This window comes from Jatropha curcas, chromosome 1 (genome assembly GCF_041381405.1).
Source record: "Jatropha curcas cultivar XTBG-Jc1 chromosome 1, XTBG_Jcur_1.0, whole genome shotgun sequence".
Lineage (NCBI taxonomy): Eukaryota > Viridiplantae > Streptophyta > Magnoliopsida > Malpighiales > Euphorbiaceae > Jatropha > Jatropha curcas.
Window position 1 is genome coordinate 22,160,931 of NC_143151.1, and position 15,913 is coordinate 22,176,843.

The 15,913-nt window shown below is 34.7% G+C and overlaps 1 protein-coding gene across 1 annotated transcript; it reads right to left on the minus strand.

Moving 5' to 3' along the window:
* Positions 1 to 9,928: 9,928 nt before the first annotated feature.
* On the minus strand, positions 9,929 to 11,618 carry LOC105635430 (Transmembrane amino acid transporter family protein). The gene has a single exon (XM_012218508.4). It carries the CDS (start codon positions 11,416 to 11,418, stop codon positions 10,120 to 10,122), a length of 1,299 nt encoding a protein of 432 aa, XP_012073898.1. The 5' UTR covers positions 11,419 to 11,618; the 3' UTR covers positions 9,929 to 10,119.
* Between the last annotated feature and the right edge of the window lie 4,295 nt (positions 11,619 to 15,913).

A 15,913-nucleotide genomic window follows, 5' to 3' on the forward strand; every position in this document is an offset into this window, starting at 1 on the left:
AAGTTAAGAACGAAGAGGATGTGAAGTGGGTGGCGCAGGGACATCGTCAGTTATTCTTTTTCATGGAGATAGTGCCGGGTCAATTTTTATTGCTAAATGAAAAGAGACATACCTGGACACTATGACGAAAGGAGGAGCTCAGCAGATCGATTGCTTCAATTTAACGTAAAAAAATAAAATATCAAGCAAAGGTTCCTTTTATATAGTTTGTCGATCCTAAATTCAATAAGTATTAAATCTCCAACTTTGAGTTCAACGAGGAAAAAATCTTCAATTAAATTTTCAAATTAAAATTCAACAAGGATTTAAATTTTCAACTCCAAAATCATCAAGAATTTAATCTCTTGAAGGATAAGAACTTAAAAAATTAGAAAATTCTAATTATAAAAAAAAAAAAATTAGAGTTTCACTATTTGGGCTAAAAAAATTTTATTAGCCTATTAAACTGGAGTTGCTAAATTTTTTTTAACTTGAAAATTCAAGTTAAAAAAAATAGCTCATTAAATTAGGCCATGTAAAAAAAATAATAAAATTCATGCCATAAAAAAGAGGGGCATGAGTTAAATAAAAAAATTTTCTCCAAATTTTCGTGACCCGATCAAATGAATTCTTGAACTAGTTTTGAGAGGGCATCTGTAGATACCAAAATTTTATTAAATTAATTATTTAATTAGACAATTAAATTATTGATTAGTTAAATTAAATAATTTATTTAATAATCAATCAAAATATTTAATTGGTTATTAAAATAATATTACTAGATAAATATTATTTCCTGCATAAATAAATAATGTAGTAAAGTCAATAAAAATTGGCCAAGTGGACCAATTAAATTGAATCTTAGCGAATAAGTCAGACGTCTACATAAGCTAAGTGATGCAGCAGCAGCCAATGAGTGATTGCTAAGTGGACCAATTAAATTACATACTTGGCAATGGGACTTCCTCAAATCTCTATAAATAGGAGCCATCTCTTCACATACGAGACATATACACACTCATATAGAGAGATGACAAAAAAGAAGTCTAAAGTTCATTCAACTTCAATTCCAGATCAAGTTTTTTCGACCCTTGAATCATCCAAAGTTCATTCAACATCAATTCAACGTTAAGTCTCTTCGACCGTTGAATCTTATTCAAGATCAAGTCGTTTTGACCCTTGAATCATATCCGCAATGACAAAGAGAAAAACCACAGGATAATCTTCTTTGTAATAAGAGATTCCACATTAGAGATTGTATCCACTTACTTTATAAAATATGATTTGTATTTTTGTATTTTTTATTTCTTAAATTTCAGGAACAAATTTTACTCACACAGTAGCAAATCCTCGTCGCACCCATTTTTGATTAGTGAGAATTCGTTGCTGTAAAACAAGCCACAAGAAGCAGCAGACATGCTAGGGAACTTCAAGCCTCCAACCAATATGCCAAACGGCAAGGTGCCTAATAGAATCAGGTTCGATGATCATGACATAGGCCGACTTAACAGTAAAGGATCCATTAGAAGTGCCTCACCAAGCTAGCCTGTCCATGGCATGGACATCATCAATAAGAGAGACAGATTCAAGAAGGGCACATTGCTCCTTAGGAAGAAAAGTACCGAGCAAATCCCAATTCCAACCATTCAAGCCCCAGAAAAAAGAAACAAGAAGATGTTCCAAATGAGAAGGAATATTGCTCATCACATAATTCTTCAAAGGCCCATGACCCACCTATGAATCTTCCTAGAAGTCAATAAACATCCCATTACAAACCTTGTAGACCCCATGCTACAAAATATAGCTGCTATTAATAATACCTCTCCAAATAATCGAAGAACCAGATTTCAGGCAAAGGCATCCAAAGATGATCTGCCACCCATATATTTATGGTAAAGAACATCAATCCAAAACACTTTATCATCAGCAATAATACGCCAGCCACATTTAGCAAGGAAGGCATCATTCATAGCTGATAGCTTTTAGGGTTAAAAAGAATTCTTTTTTCATACTTTTCAATCTGTGAATTACAAAGTTTATATACACAACATATGTTTATTATAGAATATTTACAATAATTGCGTTTGATCCTTTCCTTATTTGCTTGATCCAATTTCCTTATTTTTCTGATTCTGATCCTTTCCTTATTTGCTTGATCCAATTTCCTTATTTTTCTAATTCTGATCCTTTCCTTATTTGCTTGATTCTGATCCTTTCCTTATTTGTTTGCTCCGATCCTTTCCTTATTTGTTTGATCCAATTTCCTTATTTTTCTGATTCTGATTGATTTCCTTATTCTTACACTCCCCCTCAAATTGGTTCATAGGGTCTCCGACACCCAACTTGACTAATGCTTGATTGAAGATCTTTCCTGAAACTGGTTTGATGAGTATATCTGCCAACTGCTCCTTAGACCGAACAAATGGCAAACAAATGCTTTCATCTTCAAGTTTCTCCTTGATAAAGTGTTTGTCAACTTCCACATGTTTGGTCCTATCATGTTGTACTGGATTTTCAGAAATGCTTATAGCTGCTCTATTATCACACAACAGTTTGCAGGGCCTTCGTGGAGGGAAACCTAACTTTGTCAATAAGTTCTTCAACCAGAGAACTTCGGCTAAACCCCATGCAATCCCTCGAAACTCTACACCAGCACTGGAGAGAGCTACCACCTTCTACTTTTTACTTCTCCAGGTGACCAAGTTACCGCCAACAAGAGTGAAGTACCCTGATGTCGATCTCCTGTCAATCGGATTCCCTGCTCAATCAGCATCAGTGTAGGCTTGTATTTCTAAGTGACCATGCTTCTGGAATAACACTCCTCATCCCGGTGTTCCTTTCAGATATTTGACAATCCTGAGTGCTGCTTCCATGTGGTCAACCTGTGGCTTGTGCATAAATTGATTAACTACCCCAACTGCATAACCAATGTCAGGTCTAGTATGTGAGAGATAAATTAAGTTCCTAACTAGCCTTTGATACTGGCCACAATCAGCTAACTCAGCTCCTCCAGTGATCTTGAGCCCATGATTGACTATCATTGGGTTTCAACCGGCTTGCAATCCATTAATCCTGCCTCTATGAGAAGGTCAAGTATATATTTTCTTTGTGAGATGAAAATTCCCCCTTTTGACCTCAAGACTTCAATGCCTAGAAAATATTTTAATCTCCCAAGATCTTTCATTTCAAATTCTTCAAAGAGTCTCTCTCTCAATGATGTTATTTCCTCTGTGTCATCTCCTGTGATAATCTTATCATCCATATATATAATGAGGCAAGTTAATAGCTCTCCTTTCTTTTTTATAAAGAGTGTATGGTCAGAATTACTTTGACAGTATCCATATCTTTTCATGGCCATAGTAAATCTCCCAAACCAGGCCCTTGGAGACTGTTTGAGCCCATATAATGCCTTTTTCAGTCTACATCCTTCCCCAGCTTTGAACCCCTTTGTAAAACCTGGAGGAGCTTCCATATAGACTTCTTCTTCTAGGTCACCATGTAAGAAGGCATTTTTCACATCGAACTGATGTAGTGGCCAATCAAGATTTGCAGCTAATGAGAACAGCACACGTATCGCATCTATCTTGGCCACAGGAGAGAATGTTTCGGAGTAATCTATGCTATAAGTCTGTGTGTACCCTTTGGCAACAAGTCTAGCCTCATAACTTTCAATGGTTCCATCTGCACGATGCTTTGTTGTAAAGACCCATTTACAACCAACTGGCCTTTTTCCTTCTGGTAACCTGCATTTCTCCCAAGTATCATTTTTCTCCAGTGCATCAACTTCAACTTGCATAGCTTGTCTCCACTATTGTCTGTTCTAGGCTTCTTCAACAGTTCTTGGAATATCCTCCGAATATATTGACATTTCAAAGGCCTTTGCAGATTCAGATAAGCTCCCCCTAACTAAGTTTGCCATTGGATGTCTTGAATTTTAAGGCTCATAATTAGGTTCATACCTCTTTGGTGGCACTCCCGATTGCTTCTTGGTGGAAGAACATACCTCTCAGTTCTTGGTACCTCTTGGGCTGTCAAATTAGTCATTTCACCAGCAGGTACATCTAAAGGAGCCTCAAGAGTAAAGTAACTAACCTCAGGAATATCGGTTGGAGGGGATTCAACATGATCTGATGTAATGGACTGTTCCATTTTATCAGAAGTAGATCCGATGATCTCACCTACTTGCTCTGTTGGGACAGTTTCAGGTAGTATTGGACTATGTAACCAACTTAGTGGACATTTCTAGAACTCTCCCCCTGATCACTAGGTTGGTTGTGAAAATAGTAATCAGTTTCAAGAAAGTCACAGTCCATTGTGGTATACATATGACCAGATTGAGGATCAAAATCACCGATATCCTTTTGTATGAATCCCATAGCCAACAAAAACACACTTAACAGCAAATGGGTCAAGCTTGGTGGGACTAACTTTTAGGAGATGAACATAGACTGTACTACCAAAAACTCTTGGAGGTAGAGTTAGGACAGGAGGTATGCTGGTGTATTGAGCCAAGGTGGATATGGGTGTTTTCATGTGGAGAATTTTGGTAGGTAAACGGTTCATAAGATAAGTTGTCGTAGCAATAGCTTCAGGCCAATAATACTTAGGTACTTTGGATTCAATCATCAGGGCTCGGGTGATTTCTAGGAGTATCCAATTTTTTCTTTTGGCACTCCGTTTTGCTGTGGTGTGTGTTGGCAAGAGGTTTGGTGTATAAGTCCATTGTTCCAAAAAAAGGTTTGCATTTTTTGGTTTACATACCCCCCATTGTCAGAACGAAGGATTTTTATTTGTTTTTGAAATTGGGTGTGAATTAAGATGTAAAAAAAAACAAACTTATCAAAAACCTCAGACTTATGTTTCAGAAAGAAGACCCAAGTCATTCTTGTGCAATCATCAATAAATAGAAGGAAATAAGAAAAACCATTTTTACTAATGAAAAGTTGGTTGGACCCCACACATCATAATGTACTAATGAAAAAGGGATATCAGTTCTAGTGTCATTAGGATCGAAAACTTGTCTACGACTCTTTGCCAAGATACAGGTATCACAAGACAACTGATTTTTATGAGAAAAAAATTGAGGAAATAAGTGTTTGAGGTACCCTAAGGAAGGGTGACCCAATCGTCGATGCCACAGCCAAGCCTGTCTATCCACCGTCCCATGAGCAAGCATTGCGGTACTTTGTTGGTTCACTTCATCAACATAGTAAAGTCCATGTCTTTCAGTACCACGCCCAATGATCCTCCCCGTCCGAATATCCTGCAAAATGAAAAAAGTAAGATACATCAGAACCACACAATTTAGCTCTTTGGTTACATGACTGACTGACAATAGTTTATATGATAGGGCAGGAACATATAGACAGTTTTCTATTTTAAGTGTTGATGAAAAATCAATATTGCCCACTCCCTCAATCGGTACAAGACCACCATCAGCTGTATGAATTTATTTTTTTAGGTTCAGTAGGAGTATGGAAATCTGAAGCATCTAGTGATATAGTGTCAGTAGCTTCACAGTCAAATAACCATTCTGTCTCCTTTGAGGGTTTATTTTTAGCAATTAGGCCCATGCTAGGTACCTCTTTGTAATTTTTTGTAGCCAGGGGGTACAGAATGAATGTTCTCATGAAACTCGGGGTAAATCTGTAAATTTTTCATACTTCCAGATCCAATTGCAACATTATTATGGGTTTTGTGGTTAGTGTCCAAAGAAACAAAGTCTAAGGGTTAGTTTGTAAAATTTCAAAATTCTGAGTCTCTTTCTTAAATTTACCATGTGTCTCCACATTAAGAACCCTAGGGTTCCCTTTTTGTGTCTCAGTCGCTTCTCTGCCTCCTCCTTTCTGTGATGCTCCACCTGCCATTCCACTAAATCCAAGAGGCTGGTTGTCTCCCCTAGTGCCGGTGGTCCCAAGATCGCCCACCGCGGCGGCAATAACTCCTTTGGTCCTCTTCTTGTTATCTGGCTACCACTCAAGGCCCCCAAATTAGTTTGAAACACCCCTCTCGGTTGTGCCTTGAACCTCCATAGTGCGAGCATTTCAGACCACTCTTATCATCCTCCCGCCGGAGTGAAGATTTAGCCCCTGTCTTGACCGTGTCTGACCAGCTTCTGGTGGCGAGGCTGCTTCCTATTCTTGAGGGGTTTATCCCCAATGATGGCTCCCCTTTCATGATCTTTCTCCGGGCTATTTCTCTTCTGATCATCGCATATGCTTCTTCCACCGTTGGTAGAGGATCTCGATTCAGGAGATCTCTCATGTCCTTGTCATACCCATCATTTATCCCTACAAGGAATTGATACAATATGTTCCTTTGCATTAGCCCATTGTAGATAGTGATATCCTCAGAGCATTTCATAGGATTTGGCATTCTTCTATCAATTTCCTTCCAAATAGCCAGGAGCTTGCTGTAAAAATTCTCGATTGGATCTGAACCTTGCTTCAGGCTATTGGCTTTCACAGTCAGATCGAAGATTTGTAGACCATCCTGACCACTACTGTACATTGCCTTTATTACCTTCCATAGATCCCTTGTAGTTAGGTAATCAAGATACTGATTCACCAAGTCAGATTCTATATTCTTTATGATCCATGTGAGTACATTAGAATCTGACTGTGCCCATTTGGGATATTCTGGATTGGTGGTTATTGTGGAGGGGCTGTGATATGTCTGAGCCTACCTCTTCCACTGATTGCCAAATACATCAATCTGGACCATTTGGTATAATTTTGGTTCTTTAGTTTTTCTGAGATACTCACTATTTGACTTGTTGTATTTTCTGTGGTAGGTTTGGTGCTATTGATTTGCTGAAACAGTTCCAATAATTGGCTAGCTGGAATAGATTGCTCCATTGATTTTGTTGTAGATGAGCTAACTTCGCCTGACATTTCAGGTAAGTTTAAATGGTAGGTGATGAGCTTAAACAGAAATTGGGTCTAATGACCGAAAGACTGGCTCTGATACTATGATAGCTTTTAGGGTTAAAAAGAATTCTTTTTTCATACTTTTCAATCTGTGAATTACAGAGTTTATATACACAACATATAATTATTATAGAATATTTACAATAATTGTGTTTGATCCTTTCCTTATTTGCTTGATCCGATCCTTTCCTTATTTGTTTGATCCAATTTCCTTATTTTTCTGATTCTGATTGATTTCCTTATTCTTATTTTTAGAATAGCAAGACACTTGCAAATACCCAGCCCACCAAATCTCATCGACAGAGTAACCAAATCCCAATTGGCAAGATGAACTATCTTCTTGTCCACCATGGCAAGATGAACTATCTTCTTGTCCACCAAGTCACCCCGTAAAAAATTTCTAATTTTTTGGTCAAATGCCTTACACACCCACCAAAGACTTACCTAGAAAATTGGTTAAGGGTCGCCGAATTATAAATTGAAGAACATTGTTAGTGAAAAAATAATATAAAAATATATTGAAATTTTATAATATTCTATTCATTTAAAATTTTGTGCAGCTAATACGATAAAAATTAAAAATCTTAATTACAAAAACGTTTCATATAGACTTCACAACGCGTTTTATTGTTGAGAAAATTTTGAAAGATAAAATTGAAAAAGTTGGAGTCTAAAATTTATTAAATAAATTACAACATTTTTCTTGTCTATTTCTTTTCTTTCTTTTTTATTATTCTATATGTAAAAATTAAAATTTTCGCTTATTAAAAAAATAGAATTTGTGTAAGTTCATAATTAGTTTATTTTTCAATCAATGCCATTAATTTCCATTAGAAAAGACCAACTTTTTACCAAAATTAAAGTTATAGAGTTTAGACTTGATAAATAAAAATTTGAGGGCACAATGAGTAAAACCCTATGAATTCAGGGACTAATTTATGCATTTTACCAAAAAAAAAATTAAATATTTAATTTTTTTTTTTTAATATCAGGGGGCCCATTTGCCCCCTTGGCCCACTGTTGAGGCCGTCCCTGCTCACACCCAACGTGGCAAGTAAAGAGATTGCATGAGATGACTAGGAAGCGTGGAAAGAACGGACTTGGCAAGAGTTATACGACCCGCTAAAGATAGAACATGCGCCTTCCAACCTGCGAAACGGGAACTAATCTTCGAAAGCAGATTATCGAAAGAAGATTTACCAACCCTTCCTCTAAAAATCGGAACCCCTAAATAAGATCCCAGATCCTCCAAAACAAGCATTCTTGCCTTAGAACATATAGAATTACGCACCAGCGGATCCACATTAGGAGAGAAGAAAATACTGGACTTGTTGAAATTAACCTTTTGGCTAGACGCGGTACCAAACCGATTCAAACAATCCAGAATAACATCCATTTGAGAAATTGAAGCTTCCGCAGACAAAAGGATGTCAACAGCCAAAAAACAAAAAATGATGTGAAATAGTCGGGCTTCTACGAGAACACTTAAACAGGCATGAAATGATGTGGAAAACAATATTGGGGGAGGAGCGCATGGAAAATTCTTCCTATATTTGAATTTTAAGAAGATATTGTGTTTATAATGGTGTTATTAGTTACATTAAAAAAATCAAAAAAATATCTGATTCACCATAGCCATGTGAAGTCCAAGGGCATTAACTAGTGTTAAGTATGATAATACAAGTTATATAATTGTAAAATAATTAATTATTCGAATATATATGGCAGAATACATAAGTTACCCCTGAATTTTATTACTTGTGAAACTTTTAACTTTTACTTTAATCCATTAAACTTTTACTTTAATTCATCAAACGCTTCAAATTATAAAATTACACCTATTAAATATTTCAATTTTCAAAATTATTTTATTGAACACTTCAATTTGCAAAATTAAATCAATTAAACACTAATTTAAAAGTTGAAAATTATGAAAATTATTATTTCAAAAATTATGCTAATTATATATCAAGTCGATATTTTGAAAATAAAATCTAAAAACCCTAAAAGTTATTGATATTTGTGTCCGAAATGTGTATAATATTATCAGAATTTATAAGTTCAAGTACACGACAGATCATTAACATAATTCAGAGTGTCGTAAGGTTAAAGTTTCAAAGTTCAAAAGTGAATTTATATATTTAATTATATATAGTACTAGTATGTATATGCACATGCATATCTATAATATTTTATTTTTTTTAGTATTGGGCAAGAGGATTCTAATTTAGATCTATTTTCAGATCATATATGCATATACCATTAGGTTATGACTTGATGTGCATATATCTATAATTTTACAAAGCTAATGAATAGATTTAACCATGCACTTTTGTTAATTATCCTTGTGGTCTTCTGAATTTTGCGAGAGAAACAAAATAAATTTTTTATATAAAATCAAATCCATAAATACATATCAAACGGAATAGATTAGTGTATTGAATCAAATCAAATGAGTTTGTTTGGGCTCTTATTTTAAGCAAATTTAACTTGTTATTTGAACTTAATGTAAAAAGAAAACCAAATCAAATCAAAAATTAAAACCAATAATTCAGTCTGTTTTACCTAACTTTGGCAAGTCTTAAACAAAATACTGCGGTACTCATAAGAAATCTGTATTCCGTGCCTGCTATTTCAACTAGCGAACCTACGAAGTTCTTTATCTACACCTAAATGCTGGTTTTCATGCGCATAAATACATACAACTATACAAGAGAAAAAAATGAGACTATAGCATCTTTCTTCTTGGTTGGCATTCTGTTATTTGTTGTTTAAAGCACTATGTTCAAAAAATTAGTTAAAGAACATCAAAGTTCGAATCTAAAGTGAATTTCACATCTTATTAATTGTAAGAACTTCAAAACAACTAAACAATACTCTAGAATAGTGCTTTTACCCAAACAGCTAAAACGGTTTCTTGCCCAAACCATCAGTGCCAATTAGGCTAAAACCATCATAAATAACTATAAATTATTTGAGGTTACAAAAAGTTAAGGGTGACACCAAACAATAACAAGATGTTAGCATGAAAAGTTACTAGCTCGTATTATTCTCAATCAAATGCCATACATCTTCACATCTTACAATTGACAAGATAGTTTCATATCCAAAGCTAGTATCACAATCTTTTTCACAGTACAATACAATGATAGACGCTGACAGCTAAATTTTCAGTGGAAACAGTAAAACAAAGCATACTAACTATTATATATTATACCTTGACAGAGAAAATCTCCATGAGAGAATACCAAGTTCCTGAGACTGCAAGAACAGTACCTACTGTCACAATCCCCAAATCAATAGACCATCCTTTCCAATCCATTTCTTCTTTGAACACAAGTAAGTGAAATAATGATGGCAAAATAAATCCAAGTCCACAACATACACTACTCCCTACCAAAGACATGAAATCAGCAAAATTTGGTACCAATAAAGCCACCAAACTGACTGCCAAAACCAATATAAATCTAAGCCATAAACTATAATGCCCACCACAAAGCCTTCTCTCCACTATTTCATAAACTGGGTTCATCATTAATGGAAATGTGAAGAAGAGATTAATACAAAGACCCAATTGAACCAAGGTACTAAGTAATCCAGCACCCAAGTTAGCTGTAATAATATCTTTAGTTTCATCACCAAAAGCAAAGTAACCAAGTAAACCAAAAGATCCATAAAGTAATGAAATAAAAGTCATACTCAGTCCCAAAGTTCTGCCAAACTTATCTTTATCTTTTGTTTCTGACTCCAAAGGCAAAACCATACCAACCCCTTCAAATGCATAAACAGACACACCCATACCATAAAAAAATATAGACAAACCCCCAAAAGCATTAACCAGAGGCCTATTCTTTATCATCGTTAAAACATCTTCTACAATCACAATACCCATCGCACCAAGATCAACGATATCAGCAAAAATACTCAAAGGAGCCAAATGGGTCAAAGTTGCAATCGAATTTAACCCTACTTGAAATGGAAAACAACTCCATACAACTAAACTCTTGGTAGACAAACCCATGAATTGGGAAGTTTTACTAGTTGCAGAATCCGAATTAAATAAATTGGCCAAGGAATTTGCAATAAATATTAAATACCCAACACAAAAACCAGCCTGAGACAAGAGAATCATTACATCCACAACAAGTCTCCCAATAGAGCCACAAACGGCGAAACCCAGATCGCCAAAAGAATTAATTCTAGCAAAATCACCAGAAAAAGATTCAAGCTTGCGGCGAGTGTAGACTAATAACATCATACAATGCTGAGTCAATGCGGCAACAGAAAAAAGCATGAAAAGGCTCATAAGCCATCCGGCTCGTTTGAAAAAATAAGGGAAACCGAGAACGCCAGCACCAACAATAGCAATGAAGACATTAGCAAAGGTTTTGGATTGAGAGGACAGAGGCTTGGACTTGGCTAACAGAGGCGTGTCTTCTCTTGGCAGAGGAGGAAGCCCTTTGAGAGCGTTTGAAGAGGAAGATGCTTTTTTGGCCTCTTCAAGCCCCATGATTTAAAATTTTAATGATTAACTGAAATGAAATTTTGCTAATGGATTAGAAAGTTGATTGGGAGATCCTTTTGAAAAATATGCAGAGAAAATTTGAAAATAAAAAATGGGTTGCTTCTGAAGCATTACAGATAAACGGATTCTAATTTTGGATTGTCAAAGGCAGCAAATGAGCAGGCAGTAACGGAGGATAACAATTTTGGCAATTTATCATTTCGCCTTGTTTTTGCGAAAACATGTAAACGTGGCATCACATAATTGCATTATTGTAATTGAACTGTTACTTTGCTTTTGGAAAACTGCTTTTTTTTTTTTTTTTTTTTTTTTTTAATTAGATACTATACATAATGGATAAATTATCAACCCATATGCGATTTAAATAAATTTACACAATTACAGTCTAGAGGCATATGTATCATAATATCCATTTTCGGAATTTTACAATTTCACTCTTTTTTTTATATTCATCTGAATTTTATCCCAATTTCACTTTTTTATAGCGATGTCATCCTCAATTGTAATAAAGGATGAAATTGCGAATAGAAAAATATTTCATTCAATTTCCAAAAAAATTAATAGAAACAATAAAAGAAAAAGTTACTAATAGACTAGTCAGATCTTGCTTTTTAAAGGGTATTATTACGTCTCCAAATTTTATCCTCAGTCCAATCTTTTAGTCCTATCTATATTTTAGAATTTTACGGTTAATTTATACCAAAAAGACAAAAAAAAAAAAAAAATCCTATTTGAACTAAGAAATTTCTATTGTTCCTTTTCTCTCTTCACCATCCTCTTCCTTCGCCGTCGCGCTTCACTTTCACCAACCCGTCATAGCCGTTGTGGCGTGATCACGTAACGATTTCCAAACCACTCATAAATATTAAGAGAGACAACAACTACAATAAAACAATAAAAAAGACACAAAACTAAAGAAGTCATTGTTCTTCTCCAGCAGTAGCAGAAGGTCAGACGCTAAGAACGGTATTGTCTTGGTTGCTGTTGGACTACTCTAGCTCGAAAATTCAAATTGAGACCGATTGTCTGCAAGTTTACTATGCTATGAGAAATTTTGGCCAAGACTGGTCCGAGTTTGGGGTTATTATTTCTGAATATAAACTACTACTAGTCCAATTGCCTAATGTCACATTGGATTGGATTAGAAGACAAGCTAATGATATAGGTCAAGTACTGACTAAATCAGTTCCTCGTGGGGCTTGTTTTTGAACTTGGGATATTGTTCCTACTTGTATTGCTCGCTTTCTCTCTTAATAATAAATTATCAATATTCAATGTCAAAAAAAAAAAGTCATTGTTCACAACACAAAACAATTGCAAGTTATTTTTTCTTTAAAAAAAAAAAAAAACAGAGAATAATTAAAAAAAATCTAAAAATCCAAATCCAAATAAACCAACTGCAAGTGGTTGAATGCGGGTTATGAGGATGTCCAGGTCCAAACCACCAACTGCAACTTAACTTCTTCGTCATCTTCTTTATTACTTATTTCTGCTCTTAGCTTTTGTAGATACAACTGATCCGCTTTTCCCGTGAAAAATTCACATGTAAATGATTAGGAATTAATTGATGGGAAGTAACACAAAATAACTTCACAACAAAAACTTTCTCACTTGAATGAATCTATTAGGAGTAACAATGAGCAATGACAGTGATTTTCGCAAGTGTACGAAATCGCAACAAATAATATAGAGTAAGAGAGTATCGTATCCACAGGGATTGTATATCAAGTATTAAAATTATGTTAAGATATTATTATTTAAACGATAATAAGAAAGAATTTCTGTAAGGAAAATAAATTTGAAAGTAAAAAATAAAAGAGATCAAGCACAAAATTTAGGTGAAAAGAAATCAGGGATTTAAACTACTAGGGAATTTGATTTCACTTAATTCTATCCAACTTATTTATTAGTTCATTAATCAATTTTAATTGTTCAAGTAGGAGAAACAACCCTATAGTTACTAACAAGCTCTTCCGATGAATTGCTAGCTATTCTAATCTAGTCTAATTACCTATTTTCCACTAGTGAAATTAAACAGAAATTAGATCTTTGAGTTTTGTGATTGTTTTGTGAGTTCATAACCTAAGATCATTAACTTATGAAAACCCCCCTTGAGTTAAACCATATAGCTTCCGCGTCAAGTTATTATTCTCAAGTAATTTATTATTTTTTTCATATTAAAAACCCTTCTCCCGATAGTCATTAGTGAAATAATTCAATCTAGGGAAAAAATTCTGCCTGAAAGCTTTAAGCACAATAATAAATTATAACAAGAACAATGAAAAACAAATCTAATATTATAAATTGGAATCGAATTAAGTTACATCAAATCCCTAGTATGAGAGTTTAGCTGGACATAGTAATTAAATAAAACTCAATCACACTTGAATCAATCATCATACTTAGTGATAACAATGAAAAGAAAAACAAGATGAAGAGTTTAGAAATAAAACTAGATCAAAGCTATGTGGATGGCTTCCTTGAGTCTTGGCACAAATCTTGGATGCTTGAAATCTTTGAAGAGAGAGAGAATTATGCAGAAAATAGCCCAAAAACGAGATGCCTAATAATGAAAAGTTCCCCTCTTTATATGGAGCTCCTAAAGGCAAATCTGACTCCGTTTAGGAAATAGAATCCTTATTTAGTGCAAAATCTTCTATAGGAGATCATGACTGTTTAGGCCTTGGATTTCTTCTTAATTGGGACTCCTTTCTCTACCAAAATAGATCTAGGTCTTGTTTAATACGTTTAGGAAACTCTCCGAGGCGGGCCCATGTGAGGAAAAGATTGATTTGCGTCTTTAGTTCATGCTAGTTCTGCCTTCGAAGCACGGGCGTGCCATTATGCACGGCTGGGGCGTGCTTAAGTCTGGAAGTTTGGCTGTGGAGCACGGGGTGTGCTAGGCAAGCACACCCTGATGAATCTTTGTGGCACGGGTGTGCCTTATATAGCACAGGCTGCGCGTGCTTGTCCCTGTCCTCCCCAGCTAGAGTTCACAATGGGCGTGCTAGGCTGGCATGCCTTGATTTTCTTGTGGGCACGGCCATGCCTTATAGCGTGCCTCTGGGCGTGCTCACCTCTGACTCTCCTTTAATTTCCTTAGTTTTTAGCACGGTTGTGCTACTTAGCACGGGCTGAGCGTGCTGGAGGCTGAGTATTTCACCTTGTAATGCCCTTTTCTGTGCCAAAATCCTGCAAATTTCTCTCAGATCAAGCGGGTTATGATTCAAGGAAGCTTTGAACAAAATTATACTAAAAATGAATATAAAAGCAAATCAAAGTGATAAAATTTACTAAAAAAAACTAATAAAGACTATATTAAAAACACTATAAAATTAACACCTATCAAAATTTCCCAAACTTAAACCATTGCTTATCCTCAAGCAACAAAACTAAATTTTAAGAGAAAAGTAATTTGATAAAACTAACTTACCATGGTTGGAGATGATTTTAATCGTAAACCTTCAAGATATCATGATTAGTAAATAAGTGAATCAATCAATTGTTTTCCATGCTACTCATATTTAAGCTTGATTTCAATTTTTAAATAAAGCATGTTCATTGAATAAAATATAAGTTTAAAGAGACTGTCAACACTAATACTCATTCAATTTACGATAAATAGGAAATGAATCATCCAAAGAATTTTTAACCTTTAAAAATAAGACAATTGATAGTGCAAATGTGGCATTCCCATATGCAAAATTAGTCATCCCTTCTCCACAATTTAAATGCATACGATTAAAAGATCAAAAGGTCTTTATTTTGGGTTGTAATGGGGCTTCAGAGGTGTAAATTTTTGCTTAATCAAACAAAAAGGATAAAAGGTAGACAAGGAGTACAAAAGAATGTATAATATCCAGAATTCTATTTTAATCAAAAAATTTTATTGGTTCCAAGGAGTGTCTGTTTTGAACTTCTTTACTAGCTAGAGACATTTTGGCAAGGTATTTTCATAATATTTTGGTACTTTTCTTCCTTGCTTTTCGAATTCAACTTGAATCCTTTTGATTGCTTTTTATGTGTCTCTTTTTGATTTTTCTTATTTAGTAAATTCGCTAGTATCATTTGAAAAATTCTCCCTTTTTGTTGCTACATTCTAATTAAAAGTAGAATCTTTCAATCATACAATCTTTTGTATTTATGGTAGGAAATTGGAATTGGTTTAAAGGCTCAGTTTATTTAGGGTGAACAAGAAAATCTTATGGTTTATAGGCTTCAAAATTGGTTGCAAAGGCTATATTTTTAACTTAGGTGGTCTAGGCTAAATATGAGTTTCAACAAAAAATGCCTAAATCATCTCTTTAAATGTAAGCATTTAAAATTTTCACCTCAAAGAGAATTCTAATTTGTTCTAGGAATGCCAAGGTTTAAATAGCTTTGGATTAAAACACGCCTATATATCATAAATTTCACAAAAATCAGTGTTTAGGATCTTAGAAACAGATAGTTTAAACCAATGAACCTATTTTTAAAAAAA